The sequence below is a fragment of the Helianthus annuus genome, chromosome 7, assembly GCF_002127325.2.
Source record: "Helianthus annuus cultivar XRQ/B chromosome 7, HanXRQr2.0-SUNRISE, whole genome shotgun sequence".
Classification (NCBI taxonomy): domain Eukaryota; kingdom Viridiplantae; phylum Streptophyta; class Magnoliopsida; order Asterales; family Asteraceae; genus Helianthus; species Helianthus annuus.
In genome coordinates this window covers 96,741,962-96,760,911 of record NC_035439.2, presented here as the reverse complement: position 1 = coordinate 96,760,911, position 18,950 = coordinate 96,741,962, and the positions used below count along the sequence as shown (strand labels likewise).

Here is an 18,950-nt window from a genome sequence, read left to right as displayed (position 1 = left end):
TTCATGAATTTTTCATTTAATAAAATATACGTACACACACGTTACATCGAAAGATTGTCCGGGGAAACCCGAGGTGTCACATTATCCCCAAGTTTTAGGAACTTTCGTCCCGAAAGTTAAGGCAGCCACTGTCAAGCTAGTGTAAGTGAAAGCATTTCAACGGGGTGTCACATCATCCCCCTGTTAGTTTGGAATTTCGTCCCGAAATTCGGTTGTAGCTTCAGTGCTGGGGTTTTCGTTTGGGAACAACTGGGGATACTTGTGCTTCATCTGGTCTTCCCGCTCCCAGGTATACTCTGGGCCACGCCGCGAGTTCCAACGGACTCGTACAAGAGGTATCTGGCTACGTTTGAGGGTTTTGATCTCTCGATCAGTGATTTCAATCGGTTCCTCAGTAAAGTGTAGCTGTTCGTCAATAGTCAGTTCCTTGAAAGGAATTACGAGCGTTTCATCTGATAGACACTTCTTCAGATTAGATACGTGGAATACGTTGTGTACCGCACTCAGTTCTTCAGGCAGGTTCAATCTATAAGCGACCTTACCGATTTTCTCGGTAATTTCGAATGGTCCGATATATCGCGGATTAAGCTTGCCCCGTTTACCAAAGCGAACCACACCCTTCCAGGGTGAGACTTTAAGTAGAACCCGGTCACCGACCTGGAATTCCAATGGTTTCCTACGCTTATCAGCGTAGCTCTTCTGACGGTCACGAGCTGCCGCCATGCGTTGTCTGATCTGGGCAATCTTTTCCGTTGTATCTACCACCATCTCTGGGCCCGTGATTTGACTATCACCGACTTCCGCCCAGCAGAGAGGTGACCGGCATTTACGACCGTACAATGCCTCAAAAGGTGCTGCCTGAATACTAGTGTGGTAGCTGTTGTTATAAGAGAACTCTACCAGCGGTAGATGCTTCTCCCAATTCTTGCCAAAATCGATCACACACGCTCTAAGCATGTCTTCTAGAGTCTGGATGGTGCGTTCGGACTGTCCATCCGTTTGCGGGTGATAAGCGGTGCTCATGTCCAAACGTGAGCCAAAGGATTTGTGCATAGCCTGTCCATCCGTTCGGACTGTCCATCCGTATGCACCGGGTCCCGGCAATTTACTCTAACATCTATACTATATAATAAAAGAAACCTGTTTTGGGACACTTGTCATTCTTTCATTTAATTGATTAAAATTATTAATAATACTAATAATAATATTATTTAACCTAAATTAATACAAATTTCATTATTAATCTTTCTATACTAATAAACAAAAATCCTTTTTTGACACGTGTCATTCTCTGGTAATTTCTCACCAAATAATTTAATAATAATACTAAGATTAAACATCAATTTAACTAAATCTATTTATCTTTTTTGTTTAATTGATTTCTTTTTTAACTCTAAAGTTTCAATCTTTGGCAATTTAAGTCTAAAGTTTCAATCTTTGTTATTTTAACCCCTTTGATTAATTTGATTTTTCACTTCTAATTCAGAAGTTTTCATCTTTTGCAATTTAACCCCTTTAATTTTTTTTTTACTTTCAACTCAAAGCTTTTCATCTTTTACAATTTAATCTCAACACTTTTTTTTACTTTCAACTTTAGTCTCTTATGTACTTTTCATCTTTCATAAGTTCTCCGTTTAACGCGTCGTTCTAAATTTCCGACTTAACACGCCGCAACGTGCGTGTGGGGTTCAACATTTTTTCATCTATTTTTTCCCTGTTTGACATGGCCGTCGCAACGCGTCTATTTTTCCCCGTTTGATAGGTCTGTCGCAACGTGCGAGTCAGAGATCGACTTAGTTATTTTTTTCTCGGTTTTACACGCAGGCCCGTGGTTATGTGAGAAACATGTGCTTTTCATCTAACATGATATATAACTACTGAATCCCCGTCGCATTGCGGCGGGTGATAATACTAGTAATATCATAAATAAATCTAAAAATAAACATTATTAATTAATTATTTTTAATACTTTAAAATTTAAAATGAACATTTAATATATTTGCAATGCAATGGGCTTGCCCCAAAGCTTACTAAACAGGTCCAACCGTTATCATTAACAAGATCTGAGCCCAAGATGAAAGAAACAGATATGGAGTGTCGTCTTCGTCTTGTTGATTACGAGATTCAACTTGGTTTCTGAAACCCTGCAACTCCAACAAGCAATGGCTTCTGCTCGCTCATAGACTTCAACTCTCTCGAACCTTCTATCCACCTCAGTTTCATTCTAGTTTTACCGTATACACGATGATGTCCCCAAATCATACTCCGGACGATCGAGCCTCTTCTCATACCGCTAATTTTAGGTATATTCGTTTTGTTGATTTTTTATCAACCCTAATTGTATATACTTATTGAGAATATATGAGAAAACTGTTTAAAAGTGAGTGAAATTGGTTATAGGTGTTGTTGATTGAGGTTTTATGAAAGTGAATTAGTGAAATAGTTACACCTTGTGTGATCTATGTGTTATATTGATGTTGATTTAGCTCTTATCATTCTCACCAGTCATCACTATTCACTGAGGTTTAGTGTTATAGTCCTTTTACATATTGTTAGGGTTTTGTAATAAGTTGAATGTTTCACATGAGAAAGTAAATGGAGATTTGGCATTGGTTGAGTAAATGATCACACTGTTCCCACATTCAGTTTTACCAATTGAAGGAGCATGCAAGAATTTAGGTTTTCAATTGTAAATGATTATTGAGAATTTGGTAAAAATCCTAAAAGTGAATGAAATTGGTTGTAGGATATATGTGTGTTGTTGATAGAGGTTTTATGAGAGTGAATTGTTGGGATCAAACGAGCACACACTAACACTAATAAACAGAAAAAACAGTAAACGATCACGAGAGATTTGCGTGGTTTGGTCGCGGTGTGCAACCTACGTCAACGAGGCAACTAGGGTTTTCTTATTATTGAGTTATAATAATTGCAAGTACGGGAAATTATATTTATAGACCAGAATTAGGGTTGATCCCCATGCTAAACAAGAAACTAATCAATTTGGCCTAAACAATTAGGGCCGGCCAAGCCCTAATGTTCCTTTCCTAATTCTCTGCTGTCCACAAGTGTGGGCCGAAGCCTACACATCTCAACATGAATTGGTGAAATAGTTACACCTTGTGTTGACTTGTGCGTTATGTTCATGTTGATTTAGCTGTTGTTACTTTCATCACTATCCACTGAGGTTTAATGTTAGTCTTATCACTTGTTATGAGGGCCTTGTAATTAATTGAATGTTTCACATGAGAAAATAAATGGCGATTCGGCATTGGTCGATAAATGATCACAAAAATGTTGAGATTTCAGTATCAATTGAAGGAGCATCTAAGAATCTAGTTTTCTAGGGCTTGCTTGCAAACCTAATTGTGTTTTCCTGGTATCTTAACCTTGGTTGAATCAGGTGTTTGTTTTGTGTTATAGAAGTCCTATGCTAAGTGGCCGCTTTAACTGATTAACGCGTGTATAACAGGCATACTCCCTTGCAAATAATCCATGTGATTGGGAACTTCTTGAGAATATGGTCGGTGTACTCGATGTACAGATATTTGTCTCAGACAGGAGCTTCGGTTGTACTTTTTATCTTCAGTTGTGTTGCTCCATCGTCAATTATCTTTTTAGTTCTACAAAAGCCGTGGAAGGGGAGACCGCTATCAAATACACAGGTAATATGAACTTTGTCTTTTAATTAGATTAAGGCATAATCTGGTGTAGAAGTTTTTTTAGAAAGATCTTACATAAAGACAAACCGCTTACTTTCAGGTTGTACCTTCGGTTATTAACGGTGGGATTACAGCTTTATACTATATCTTATGGGGAATAGGTCTCAAATCCTGTGGACCTGTTAGGTAGGTTTTTCTGTTTGCAGTAAACTTGGTTGTACCTTCGGTTATTAATGGTGTAATTTCAGGGCTATTTTGGCGGAGTATTCGGGTGCTGTTCTTGGAGTACTTTCTGCAGCGTTGTATGGAAGGAGAGGTCATATCTTTAAAAAGGTAAATATTTTACACGTAGTTAATTTCAGTTATGATAAGTGAGTGTTTGTAAACTCTGATATCGTTTGTAAGACCTTTTGTTCCGATCCTGACAATTAATTTGTTCGACGCCTTTTGGTTCCAAAATTTTTTTGATGGTAAAAATTGATACAGCACTTCGAGTCTGATCTTTTTTGCTAAACAGGTTGGTGGGCTTTTTGCAATGTTAGCTTCGTTCTACTTCTTGTCTCAAGGATGGGCCATGGCCACATATTCTCCGTTCTATATCCTCTCACTAATTGAACTTTGATATTATTTGCAAATTTGTTACAGTTATTCCACACCGCCTCCTAAAATAAAATACATCATTAAACAAAAATCACTTTTACGTTTGATGATAGACTTAACTAGAAAATACCATTTAACGATAGCCCTATCAGCGAGGGCCAGACAGAGCAAGTATTGGATATGAAGAGCATGGTAGCTCCTATCCTTGCGGGAATCTTATCAGCGTTGAGACGAGTAATCTCAAGACGTATCTCACTCAAGGTATTTACGTAGATAAAAACTTATTGTGTAAAATGCCATTTTCGTCCCTGAGTTTTACGACTTTCGTCCAAATGTTTGTTTTTCCACATCCAGATCCAAAAGGTTTGAAATCTTGCCATTTTCATCTGGCTCGTTAACTCCATCCATTTTTCTCCGTTAACTCAGGGCTATTTTCGTTTTTTTTTTCCGTTAAGTCGGGGCTATTTTCGTCTTTTTTTCCGTTAAGGGTATTTTGAATACTTGTACATCATGCTAAATGCTTTTTCTTAAAGTGAAAAAGACTGAATTGCCACTTAAGTTAACAAAAAAGACGGAAATATCCCTGACTTAACGGAGGAAAATGGATGGAGTTAACGAGCCGGATGAAAATGGCAAGATTTCAAACCTTTTGGATCTAGATGCGGAAAAACAAACATTTGTAGAAAGTCGCAAAACTGGCCAAACCTCAGGGACGAAACCGGCATTTTACTCAAACTTTTTTGTGTAATTTCTAACCGCCAAACACTGTAATGGAGTTTCAAAGTACCATTTTTTTTTTCAGAATCAGCTGAAAAGGAGGCTTCATGCTATAACGATTGCATCTGCAACATGCTTTCTCTTCCCCGTAGCCATGTGGGACATGATTGTAGTAAGTTTAGCTACATGTATTGCTACTTTTACGGTTTTACTAGATACAATGACGTATACACAACTCTCTTTTACCACTTAATACAATCCCTTTATCTTTTCCATGCAACATACAGGGTTCACCCAAAGTGGAATTACCATTTTCTCCTTGGGCTTTTTCAAGCACCATTCTCTTTGGCATAATCTTAATATTTTATGTGGACAGCATTGCTGAGGAAAGGTATCCTACAGAACTTTGTGTTTTATGTTCATTTCCCGAGTAAAATGCCATTTTCGTTCCTGAGGTTTGGCCAGTTTTGCGACTTTCGTCCAAAGGTTTGTTTTTCCGCATCCGGATCCAAAAGGGTTTCAATCTTGCCATTTTCATCCGACCCATTAACTCCATCCATTTTTCTCCATTAAGTCAGGGTTATTTTCGTCTTTTTTGTTAACTTAAAGGGCAATTCGGTCTTTTTTAGGGGTATTTGGTTTTGCACATAAAGTGAAAAAGACCAAATTGACCTTTAAGTTAGCAAAAAAGACGGAAATACCCCTGACTTTACGGAGAAAAATGAATGGAGTTAACGAGCTGGATGAAAATGGCAAGATTTCAAACCCTCTGGATCCAGAGATGCGGAAAAACAAACCTTAGGACGAAAGTCGCAGAACTGGCCAAACCTCAGGGACGAAAATGGCATTTTACTCTCATTTCCCTTTCTAAGATATTTTTGTAATATTAGTAGGGCTTCTTTACAAGGGAGCCAAGCCGAGCCAGTTTCGGCTCAAGCTCAGCTTAAAGTTAAACGAGGAAGCTTGGCTCGGCTCGTTTAGTTACGAGCGAGCTGCGATCTATTTGAACAAAACCTAAATGTTGGTAAATATTTCAGGCTGCATATGGTTTTCTCTTCTCCAAGACATATAATGGCTGCTGGAGGATGCTTAATTGTCTTGGAAATCTTCTACAAAATGGACTTCTCGTTACTGGGCTTTTTGATTTGCTGCACTTTGTTAGGATTCGGTATGTATATGGACCTCAATTTCATATTAAATACATTTGTTTTCGTCACTGTTTAACCGATTTTACTTTGATTTTGTAGGAATATACGAAGCAACGTCTTTGGATCGTGGGAAAAAAGATAATGTGCATAGCACTGATATTACAAACGGGATTTTTGAGGACCAAAATGAGAGGTCTCCTCTTCCAACATGAAGTATTTGAGACTCACAGGTTTGTTTCATTATTCTAATTTTAAACGGGTTGACGGTTTAACTAAATAGGCTGACCCGAACATGACCTGTTTGTTAAACGGGTTAGAAATGACAACTTAAAATCTGATTATTTTGATGTCATACTTCGGGTCGTTTTGTGAGTTTTTATATTTCTGTTGCAGAATCGTCGTTTTGGCTATGCACATCATGAGAGAATATTGGAAGCAAGTGTTGTAGAACTAATGATTTATTAATTCTTAAGGATAGCTTACAACGGATGCAGTGCACAGGGCACAAATCAAATTCGGCTTCTTGGAAAAAGTTACATGTACAAACAGTTGAAATGAATTCTCCATTTTGTCATTTTTACAATTTGCGTACGTATACAATTTGCTTCAAATTTGGGTTGTTCACAGGCCGAGCAAAGGTCAGTTCAAGGTCGTCTTGGATTGACATAACTGAGCTGAAAACTGAGGCCGAACTCGACTCGATTTAAGCTCGACTTGGTTTTTAAAAATAATCAACACAATTTACTTATAAAAATAAGAATTCATCACTTGAGACGGTCTACTTTCAAGGAACTTGGATCTAAAGTCTTCTTGTAAGAAGCAATAAGTCAATAACTAAAACTATAGCTTATTTACATAATCTTCAATGACTACAAGACTTAAAATCGTGTAGTTACTATAGAACCTATCACTAAAATACCTCCAGACGGAGATAAAGACAAGCGGAGTGTCGACGAAGGGGCTATGGTGAGTGGCAAAAAGATGTGCTGACATCGGTGGAAAGGGTTGTGGTGGAAACTTTTCTTATTGTATATAACTTTCATAAAACTTACTATATTAACAAAAAAAATATCATTATATCGAAAAGTTAACTTGATTATGAGTATATTATTGCTATATTTAAAAGAATAACTTCTTTTTAAAAGCTTTGAAAAACTGGCGTGTTCTAAATTGCAATGCGGGTAGTCTTTTATATTTTTGGTCATTCGCATTTGCCGCTTATCTTTTGGTGCACGTGACATCTTTTAGTTTTCTCACACCTCTTAGTACTTTTTATTATATATAATAGCCTGGCTTGAGCTATTTGAAAAAAAAGAAAAGAAAATGACTTACTCTTTAAACGGGTCAAGAAGTGCAATTCGAAGTGTTCAAAAGTGATAACATGGATAATAATTTTAATATATAAGTTGCCACGAGTTTGTATTTAAAGCACTTGAAATCTATGAGGTAGTGTTCCAATTTAGTTCGAGTAAATGACATTTATATATAAAAAAAGCTGTATACATAGCTTCCGCATATGTAATGATTATCGTATATCACATATGTTATTTACTATTGTATTTTTATACTACATTCTATTTTCTACCTTTAAAAGTTATTGATTATGAGTCATCTATTTTTTCAACCCCTGGTCGGAAATCTCAGGTTCAATGAGAAGTCAAGTTTCAAAACATTGCTGATCACCACTCGCATACATCATGAACCAACCATGAAAGATGTCTAATCTCACATGAACATTGCCGACATTCCTTCAGTTATACTAGTGTTATTTAACCTTAGTTTTCAACATGTACACAGTAGTAATAACCAAGGGCGGACCTAGTTAGAGGGTTGGGTGGGCACACCCTTTAAAAAAATTAAGTGTATTTTATAGGGCAAAATCCCGATCGCACAACATGAAAATTTAGTTAAAGCCCTTGTTCGCCCCCCCTGAATATAATTCCTGTGTCCGCCAGTGGTAATAACCACAACTTAATACAATAATATAGTAACATAATGCATTATTGATTATACATACACATGTTTTAGTACATCACTAAAGCGGACACACATTACACAATTGACGAATATACACGTTTAACCTAAATTACATTACATAATAAAAAACAAAATGAGTAGGAGATACAATAAAATAAATTCTAACATACTTGAATTGCAACCAAAAAAATGTGTTTTGTAATTGTTTTATTTGTTTTAAAATTACAGGACAGCTGAATAAACCAAGAATCATCACTTTGCAGCACTATGCTTATCAAGCCATGAAATAATATCGTTAAAAACACTAAGAATGATGTCATCAGTTTCACCTTCTAGAAGGGCATGACAACAACCGTCATATAAGTTAAGTTTCTTATCTGAACTCTTTGCTTTCTCATATAAGGTTTTACTGACAGATGGATCCGTCACTATATCAGCTTTTCCATGCAGAATCAACAATGGCAATGAAATCTACCACACCATATAAACACATGAGATAACGGGTTGTAAATGGGTTTAACATATAAATTTACAACTTTTTGTGTTAATTATATTATAGAGGTGTAAACGAGCTGAGTCACTCAAAATTGGTTTATTAAAAGGTTGAATCGGGTCGTGCTTTAAAGAGCTAGCTCAGGCCTAAAAATAAGCTCGTTTAAGAAATGATCTCAAGCTAGAACTTTACTTATCGAGTTTGAGTAGACTCGTGAGTCTAAATGAGCCTATTATCTGTATCATTTTTTTAACTTATTGGATATACATATTTACATAATTATTAGTATATATAAAATTATGGTAAAAATAACTAAATAATATATATTGTGTTGTATATAGACAACTATAACTATAAATATATATTAACTAGTGTTTTTCAATGACGCGCGTTGCGCGAAAGGCATTGGTGTTTTCGATCGACATCATTCTTCAAACGATTTGAGATAAACGATGCGTAACCAACCATATCCGGCATCGTGGAGTGTATTAGAAAGGGAGCAATTGGACGATTGGATGCTGGGCTAGGTGTTTCTTGGAATGCCCATGGATTGTTCGGGTCAAAACCACGAATATGAGGATTCATTTTTCGTATTGTGGTTGGATGAGATTTTTTTTAAAAAATAAGATAGAGATGATTATAGAAGAGGTGGAGTAGTTGTGGTAAAAAAATGAATAGAAGCGTGAGTATTTATAGTGAAAAAATAAATTTTTTTAAACACATAGTCGTGGGCCAATGGTTAGCCCAACGATCCCGCCATGTCATCTTGATAGCCCCGCCCGTGCTAAAACCCCCGGCCAAGGGGCCACGCGGAAACCCCCCACCCGGGATGGTGACTTGGGCGTTTATACCCAACCCACGCCACAACCTCCACCCCATACCTTATATTCTAATATACCCTAGATGAACTACTGTTCATTCACTTTCCTTTTTATTATATATAGATTAATAATGTAAAAAAATTAATTAATAATTAATAAAATAACAAATATATAGTAAACGACCCGAGCCCAAGCTAAGCTCGAGCTTGAAAAACTACTTACAAGCCGAGCTTAAGCTCTCATAAATTAAACAAGCCGGGCCTAACTCGGCTCTCACGAGTCGATCTCGGCTTGGCTTATTACACCCCAACTTAATTCTAGTCTTGAATTTGGTATGGTGGGTCCCACAATTACCCACACCCCGACCCAAACATGACCCGTTTAGGTGTGACCTACATACAACCGGAATCCAATTAGACCCGAGCATAACCAATTTATATATGTGGGTTTATGTCTTTACAGGATCCCCCCCCCCCCCCCCCCCCACTGTTTAGCCAGTTTTATAGTAACTGATTATATATTAGTTAACCACATAATTAAATTTAAAATGTACACCCAAATAGTAATCAACAACACATACCTTTTCAAGTTGATTTTCGATATCTTGGGTCGTGTTTAAGAGCTCCATAGCTGTTCCCAAACGCGGTCTATCCTTGTAAGCAATCACATTATAGCTCGTCTGCACGCGCTAAATAGTTAATCAAACTTTTCACCAACTTACTTAGCAACTTAAAACACAAAATTATAAACAAACCAGAGGCTTCTTTTTCGGGTCTCTGAACGCCATATCGCCTAGATCCTTTTGCGGAACAAGTTTATACTTCGGAAGAACTTTCGCAACACCTATGAGAAATGTCTTTACTGCCCATGGTGGGACAACATCATCTGCAATCTACAATAATTTTGATTAAGTATGATGTATGCATGTATCATGTATTATTATAGTACATATGAAGGCAAGGGTAAAATAGTACTTTGCACATAGGTGCGACAAGGACCGCACCATTCCAGAACTCGGGTTGCTTTAGGTGCATCTTTATTGCCACGGCTCCGCCCATCGACTCCCCCAACAAGAATCTTGGAAGATCGCGCAACTCTGGATTTTCTAGCACCCAAACATAAAATGGACTCGCGGTGGTTAATTAGACTTACGAGTCTTTTGGTCACCGAAAAAAAACTCTATAGATTTGATGTGTACCTTTGATTTTAGAATAGTGTTCGATAACATCATCTACTAGACCATCAAAGCTTGGAATGTACCCATGAAGACCTTCCGAAAGACCGAATCCTGGGAAGTCCATGGCCAAAACTCCATATCCGGATGAAGCAAACTTTCTCGCAATTCCTGTAAGCATTACCACACTTGATTACAATCTAGATGTCCGAAACTAAACAATTAATCTTGAAGGCCACCTGCCCAGCGTATGCTGCGCTTTACTTGGTCCCACTGGTTAGCAGGGTATTGGTAGGGCCCGTCAGTTTTCCTTAACGGGCTCTCATGGTTAAAAAAAAAAAAAAAGAAAAAACAAAGCAATTAATCTTGAAGGCCACCTGCCTAGTGCAAGCTGTGTTTTACTTGGTCCCACTAGTTATGAGGGTACTAAGGGGTTCTCATTGTCACAAAAAAACTAATAATAATGAAGCAAATTATCTTGAAGACTACCTAGCCAGTGTAAGTTGTGATTTACGTAATCTTACTAGTTATCAAGGTATTGGTGAGGCCTGTAAGTTTTTCCGGTTTTCATGATCATCGAAAAAAAGGGATGTTAAAAACATGTTACCTTCAAAGAAATACGTGCATGTGTCTCCATAGCCATGGCAGAAACAAATCACTGCTTTGGGAGAACCCGTCTCCGGAAGCCAACTTTTTGAGAAAATTTCCACCCCCTTAGAGTTCACCTCATATGACTAGAATAAAAACAGGAGAATGGGGATTAAGTGATACCATTAGCATTAAGTTCAATATTGTTTAAGTTTTTGGATCCATTAGTTGAATGATAATATAATGTTTGATTTTTACCTCCTTTGTCTTCAATCCATCATATTTTGTCTGTAAAACATTCAAAAATAAGCAGCAAGTGTTATTTTAAGGGCATCTACCTCTTTTACAGGCTACATTAAAGACCACACTTACATCAATCAACATCAAAGACATGAAACTTAACCCAAAAATCGCAACTTTTTCCGGATATGATTACGAATAGACAAAAAAAAAAAAAAAAAAGAAAACCCAAACCCGACTGCGAAACTCTAAACCGAAACTTCATTGACGTGTAATGAGACTAGTATGCAAGTACAACACCGGGTATGAAATCAACTATAAAAAAATTTCGCGGGTTTGGGGCGTGTATGGTATTACGGGATTATTGCTTAGTCATATGCAGAAATTAACTCTTAATCATGCACAATTATTTTCCCTATTACAATTTCCTAAAACAATAATCCAATTGGGCAAAATTTTAAATCTGAAAACTTTAACCCAAAAATCCTAACTTTTTTCCAAATATAGTTAGGGATGCTATAAAAACCAAACCCATAGAAAAACCCTAAACCCGAAACACTTGGAACATGTATCGAGACAGGTTTTTTTTAGCATACGACTAGGTATGAGATTAGTTATAAAAAATTTCTCGGGTTTTGGGCCCATATTAATCCTATTAATCCAGAACAATTACCACATAAAAAGTAAAAAAACAGACAAATTTCCCAATTCCAATTTCTTCAAAACAATAATCCAATTTGTACAAAACTTTAAATCTGAAAACTTTTTAGCACCCATCACTGTTCTAACCATATCACACATTTTCCAACTGTCCCTTTATATTCAACAAATGAAACCCACCACTAAATAAATAAATGCACCCCACCAACCAAACTCACACACAACACATCACGAACTCAACAAACAAAACAAATACCTTAAACAGAACATGATCAACAGTAAGCTGAATATCCTTAAACGCTTCACGAGCACGACGCCTCTGTTTCACATCATCCATATTAGCATTAAGTATTTCTTGCAATTCACCTGTTAATTCTTCAACCTTCAACATCTTTACAGCTGCAAATCTTCTTCTTCTTCCTTTATTATTATTATTTGTTGAGGGTGTTCTTGAATCTAATGTGAAGGATTCAAAAGGGTCCGTTTAAAAGAAGAATTTGAGTTGTCAGATTTAGGAAGCTGATGATTAAGATGATGATGATGATGAGGAGGAGGTTTGTTGGAATGATTACCGTGAAACTTTGTTGTAACGTTTGCAATATTCAATGCCATTTTTGTTGATTTATTATTAAATAATATTCTATCTTTTTGGTGTTCTAGAAACCAAATCTTATTCTTGGTTGATTGATTGATTCAAAATTGATGAGGTGATTTTGGAATTCTGTTGTGGGTAAATTACAAAAATGTCAAAATCGGTGGCCTTACTATAGTTGAACTTGCAACCTCCTCTTTAGACTTTTAAATTGAGGATTTTAGTCCCTTAACCATTAATTTGATTTTAACTAGAATAATACCTCGCGGCGTTGCGCCGCGGATAATACGTGCGGACATCACGTTAAAGCATGCGCGGATGTCACACTAAATCGAGCCGAGTCGTTGCGTCTCTCAGCTTTTATTTAGCGCGGATTATAACAAATCCATTGTGTACACATATTAGTAAGAATAACTATTCGTGGCATAGTATTCTACATATCATTTAGAAGCCGAAAAATGTGGCCGAAAAATGTGGTGCCAGTGACAGCAAACATGCCAAACGACAACTATTTTGTCAAACCTGATGCCAATGTGGTGCCGATTATAACAAATCCATTGTGTACACACGTTAGTTTGTCAAACCTTTAAAATAACCTTCAAACCAATTGTCAAATGACCATAAATCTCACCAATTTAACCAAAACCCTTTGAATCTTTCAACTTCAATAATCGTACACGAACTCATTAAATCGAATTTAAAAATAAACAAAAAAATTAGCATATTTTTTTATACAATTATCATTAGAACCCCTCGCTCGAGGCACGATTGTCATACCGCAACCTAACCGTCTCCATTTTGCGAGTATTCGGCCCTTCACTACTTAACCCAGGTGGGTGCAATATGTATTCACTCCTGGGCCGGCTGTACTTACTGTTGGCCTAGTCTTGTGTGCCCAAAGCCATTTTTCTGAATTTTATCATGTCTTCGTTGTACTGGACCGTGTCATGGTGTGAGCTCCCATTGTAGAACGACCAGTGTCTTGTCTTGATCCCATTATCAAGATCAGACAATGATGCGGAGGCGAGCAGAGTGGCGGACACACACAACTTACAGCTGCAGATGACAATGTCCTGCTCCTCTCATCTTGTATTTCTTCCGTGACACCGGGCGTTGTGGCCAAGGTGGACTACCCGACTGCCGCCAGCCCCTTGGCTCTCCCCAGATGCGCGGAAACCCGACCTCCACCCGCCCGATGGCACGACAGTGGCATAATCGGTAAAATCTCGCCTCCCATCCAAGTAGAACCGGCGCCACTCGTATTTGCTCTTCGCTTGGATGCCGCAAAAATAATGAGGAGAGTGGGAATCGAACCTGAGTCACAAAGAACACCAATTCTTTCTCCAACCACTCCACTCGTTGGCAATATTTATTGGGTAATTACGATTAAGTAGACATATTTTATTTAATTATAATTACATAAATATTTTCTAAAACATAAAGTTATATGTTGAATTTTATAATTCTTTGTTTTACATTTTATTTATTATTAATTACATATCTGGATCTAACAAATATTAGAGAAATAATAGATTATATATATTTTAGTTTATTAATAATGCACATCATTTTCTAATTTATAAACATTTAAAACCACATAATTCAATTTTTTTTTAAAATAACCCAAAGCTAAAAGTACAACCAACTAAGCTAAAACTTGTTGTTTATTTATAATGTTTAAATATAGGCGTAAATGAGTCGAGCTAGGCCGTCGTTTAGTTTATTGGGCTCAAGCTCAGTTTGAGCTTTGTTTTGAAGGCTTGAGATTGGCTCGTGGGTGTTTTTCAAGCTTAAGTCTGGTTCAAATTTGACCTGTTTATTAAATACTAATTAACTTATATCAGATTTAATTATTTTTATAACATAATATCTCCCTCTACATATATCTGTTATTTTTGTCACATATATATACATAGGGCAAAGATCCGTTAGGAACCACCCTTTATTGCGAGAATCACGAGAACCAATATGAACACAACCAAAACTACTTAAAAAACACACATTTTTTTTTAATTTTTCGTTAAAACCCGCAGTTTTGTATTTATAATAAGTTTTTTTATTTATTTTTTTTGTTGCTAAAGTCGCGATTTAACTAAAAAATTAGCATTTAGTTGTGGGACTTATCTTTAGGGTTTAGTTTTTAGCATTAGCTTGGGTGGGGGGTTTAAGTTTTGGGTAAATAACACTTTTCGTCATTTATGTTTGTAGCGGGTTGCAATGGATGACCTTTAACTTTAATAATTACAGCCACAATCCTTTATTTACAAAACCTGTTACACCGTAGGTCCTTTGATCCTAACCTGGTTAAAACTTTCAGTTAAGTAAGCTCATGTGCAACCTATGTGAGGGCAAAATAGTGATTTATTAAAAAAAGAATGTCAATATAAAACTTATATAAAAATATAAACCTAAACCATCCTCTCTCCCCTATACTCACCTTTACTCTCTTTCTCTCTCTTAACACCAACACCAACATCATATATTCATACTCAACATGCCATAAATCATCCAACAAAACTTCATTCCACAATGTCATCCTACACAGCACGCCGCCCAAAACACACCGTCATTGTCCCTAAAACCACCACTGTTCCACCACCAAAAACATCCAAAATCACAACTCCGTCATCCAAAACAACCACGTTCACCAGCAAAGAAAATGCCAATGTTTTCAGATCCACTTCACGGACATGAGCTGCATCGAAGCCGTTGGTTCCTCCGGTGGCTCGAGCCGATAAGGAGAGCGTGGGCTTCCAATGTTCCTGATTCTAGATCTAGTTATAAGATTGGAGTTAAGAGTTTTCAAAGGGTTAGGGGCGGTGAGTTTTCAAACGGTTAGGGGCGGTGCACAGGAGGTCATCGGTGGTGCAAAAGGTAGTGGCGGTGTCGGAACCTTGAGTGTCGCAGATCTGAGATTGGAAGACGATAAACTAGCTTAATCGGCTTGAAGTAGCGGTGTTACCTGAATCGGCTTTGTGGTAGAGTACTGTGGATCTCTGGTTGGAGAAATCGAAGATGGAGGATATGATTTGTGGAAATTGTGAAGGTGAAGATTGGTTAATTTTGGACTCCTCCTTTGGTTTCTATTGACGCCTTGGGGTTTAATAGGTCTTCATGAATTAATTTTGGAGAGGTTGTTTGGTTTTGGGTTTTCGATGATTTTGATGTAATCATATTTTAATTTGGGAACATATCTGAAGATTAAAACATTGCTATCTCATCTAAGGAGAGGAGAGGAGAGGATAGGTGAAACCAAAAGATCTAAACCAGAAGAGACAGAGAGTTAGGGATCTGGTGGATGGAGGCGGAGGTGGTGGTGGTGATGGTATATGTCGGCTGGATTCGGTGGTGGTGGGTTTGTGGTGGTAGGATTCGGTGGTGGTTGGGATACGGTGGTGGGTGGTGGAGGTTGATTGAAGAGAGAAAGAGAGGGGGTGGAGGATAGTTGAGAGGAAGAAGATGACCAGTGGATTTATGTGAACCATATGTAATTGTTTTTACTTTTTTAAATAAACGAGTAAAATTACTGATCTACCCTCATGCGTAAGTCACATGACCAGACTTAACTTAAAATTTTAACATGGTTAGTGTTAAAGGACGAAAGGTGTAATGAGTTTTGCAAATAAAGGATTGTGACTGTGATTATTGAAGTTAAAGGCTATCTGTTGCAATCTGGTTCAAACATAAAGGCCGAAAAGTGTAATTTACCCTTAATTTTTTTTAGGGGGGGGGGGGTTTGGGGATGGGGGTTTAGGTTTTTTAGGTTTGTGTGTGTGTGTGATGGGGGGGGGGGTTAGGTTTTTTTTAGGTTTATAGGGGTGGGGTTTAGGTTTTTTGGGGTTTTTTTTTTTTGGGGGGGGGGGGATGTTTAGGTTTTCTGGTGGTGGTGGGATGGGTTTATTTTGTTGTGTTCACATTAGTTCTCGCATGAACCCTACCATATATATATATATATATATATATATATATATATATATATATATATAGGGAGAAGATTATGCGAGAACCACCTCTTATTGTGAGAACCGCGAGAACCAATGTGAACACACCAAAAATGCCTAAAAATAGCTAAAAATCACACAAAAATTTTTTTTGAATTTTTTAATATTTTTTATAAAAAAATCGCTACTTTTCGAAGCAAAAATTTTTTTTTTTAAAAAAAAAAAATGTTTTTTGGCTTCTAAAAGTAGCGATTTTAACATGAAAAATATTAAAAAATTCAAAAAAAAATTTTTAGATTTTTTTTAGATTTTTTAGGTTTTTTGGGGGTTTAGTTTTTAGCATTTTAGCTTAGGGGGGGTTGTTTAGGTTTTTGGGGGGTGGGGGAGGGGGGTTTAGGTTTTTTTTAGCATTTAGCTTGTGTGTGTGTGTGTGGGGGGGGGGGTTTAGGTTTTTTTTGGGGGCGGGGGGTGGGGGTTAGGTTTTTTTAGCTATTTTAGGTTGTGTTCACATTGGTTCTCAAGGTTCTCACAATAAGGGTGGTTCTCGCATGAGCCCCTCCCTATATATATATATATATATATATATATATATATATATATACACACACACACACACACACACACATGTAGGGGGATGTTCATTTGAGAAGAAAATTAAATTGAGAAAAAAAGAATAAAGAGTACAATTGTAAAACATTAAATAGTTTTTCTCTCGTTTCATTTATTATTATCTTTGACTAATTAATTAGTCATAAAGTCTATCATCATTCACACTAAAATTTTTGCTTACACACATCAAAACTTATCATACACCTTTTGAAATTTATCCTACACATATTGAATTTTATCTTACACAGCTCGTAATTCATCCTACATACCTCGTAATTCATCCTACACTTTAATTTAATTTTTTTATTCTTTGAATTTTTTTTTTTTTTGAAAATAAGTTATAAATTTAATGTAGTTAGCTATTAAAAAGGAAGACTACCAATTAATGATATATCTAAGTTTAAAAATATACCCTTACAATATATTAAATACAAAAATTAAATGAAGTAAAATGAAGGATTCTTATTGGTTGAAAATTGTTCTTTTTTATTCTTACAAAAAATTTCTTCTCATTTGAACCCTCCACTACACATGTATATATTAAATAAAAGTTATATAACAATTGTCTCAGTTAGGTTCACGAGTCAGCTTGAGCTTGATAAGTGAAGCTCGGGCTCGGGCTCTTTTGCAAACAACAAACTTATTTTTAGACTCGAACTCAAGCTCGTTTTGAATTTGGAATTCAGTTTTGGTGGTAAATTACAAAATCGGTGGTTGTGTTATTAAATTGACATGCATGATCATTTAAATTTGATTATAAAGCAAGTCTAGGGTTAGGTTAATTAACTTTTTATCTTTCTACCAAAACAATAATTAAATTAACACATGATTCTAACAAACAGATGGTTATAAAGGTATGTGTAGTGAGGTAGAGGATCCTGTACATTAATCCAGAAGTGTGGGAAATGTATTATAACACTATATATAACACTATATAACATCATATAAACACCGTATAACACTATATAACACCATATAACACTATGTAACACTATATAACAAATATAACACTATATTTTGTCTGATGGCATGTCTATGATAGATGTATAGTGTTATCAAATCAGAATGCATGATGATGGCATTTACAAAACAACTTTTAGGACTCAACAAGGGTTGTTTGAATTTTATAGTGTTACCATTTGGCTTGAAAAATGCTCCTGCCACTTTTAAGGGATTAATGAATTCAATTTTTTTAAAAGATGTTGAGAAAAAAGGTCCTAATTTTCTTTGATGACATTATAGTTTACAGTATGTCCCTTCAAGAGCATTTGATTGATATAAGGGAAGTTTTGTAACTATTAAGATATAATCAATTGTTAGCAAAGAAAAGTCTAAATGTAGTTTTGCTGGGATTAAGGTGGAATATATTTGTCGTATTATTTCCAAAAATGGGGTAGCAACTGATTAGTCAAAGATTTCCGTCATTAAATATTGGCCAACCCCTACCACTGTTAAGCAATTAAGGGGATTTTTAGGGTTGACTGGGTATTATAGGAGATTCTTTATTCTTATGGGTCAATTACATATCCTTTAACTACCTTGTTACAAAAAGATGCATTTAAGTGGCATCATGAAGCTCAAAGTGCATTTGATTAGCTCAAAAGTGCACTGATTCAAGCTCATGTCTTAGCTTTGCCTAATTGGGGGAAAATAATTTATTTTGGAAACTGATGCTTCCTCAAAAGGTCTTGCGGCTATTTTGGTGCAAAATCACCACCCTTTAGCCTT

The 18,950-nt window shown here is 36.4% G+C and overlaps 2 protein-coding genes across 2 annotated transcripts; one reads left to right on the top strand and one right to left on the bottom strand.

Moving 5' to 3' along the window:
* Positions 1-2,051: 2,051 nt before the first annotated feature.
* LOC110908769 (zinc transporter 5) lies at positions 2,052-6,751 on the top strand. Its single transcript, XM_022153745.2, has 11 exons — positions 2,052-2,303; positions 3,473-3,665; positions 3,763-3,848; positions 3,911-3,995; positions 4,180-4,258; positions 4,393-4,523; positions 5,065-5,151; positions 5,267-5,370; positions 6,017-6,147; positions 6,227-6,357; positions 6,521-6,751. The coding sequence occupies exons 1-10, from the start codon at positions 2,245-2,247 to the stop codon at positions 6,337-6,339; spliced, it is 1,068 nt and encodes a 355-aa protein (XP_022009437.1). The 5' UTR covers positions 2,052-2,244; the 3' UTR covers positions 6,340-6,357; positions 6,521-6,751.
* A 1,451-nt stretch (positions 6,752-8,202) lies between these two features.
* Positions 8,203-12,717, bottom strand: LOC110908767 (caffeoylshikimate esterase). Its single transcript, XM_035975738.1, has 8 exons — positions 12,337-12,717; positions 11,439-11,468; positions 11,200-11,326; positions 10,617-10,763; positions 10,393-10,523; positions 10,173-10,310; positions 9,999-10,097; positions 8,203-8,575 (listed from the first exon to the last, which is right to left on the bottom strand). The coding sequence occupies exons 1-8, from the start codon at positions 12,469-12,471 to the stop codon at positions 8,357-8,359; spliced, it is 1,026 nt and encodes a 341-aa protein (XP_035831631.1). The 5' UTR covers positions 12,472-12,717; the 3' UTR covers positions 8,203-8,356.
* Between the last annotated feature and the right edge of the window lie 6,233 nt (positions 12,718-18,950).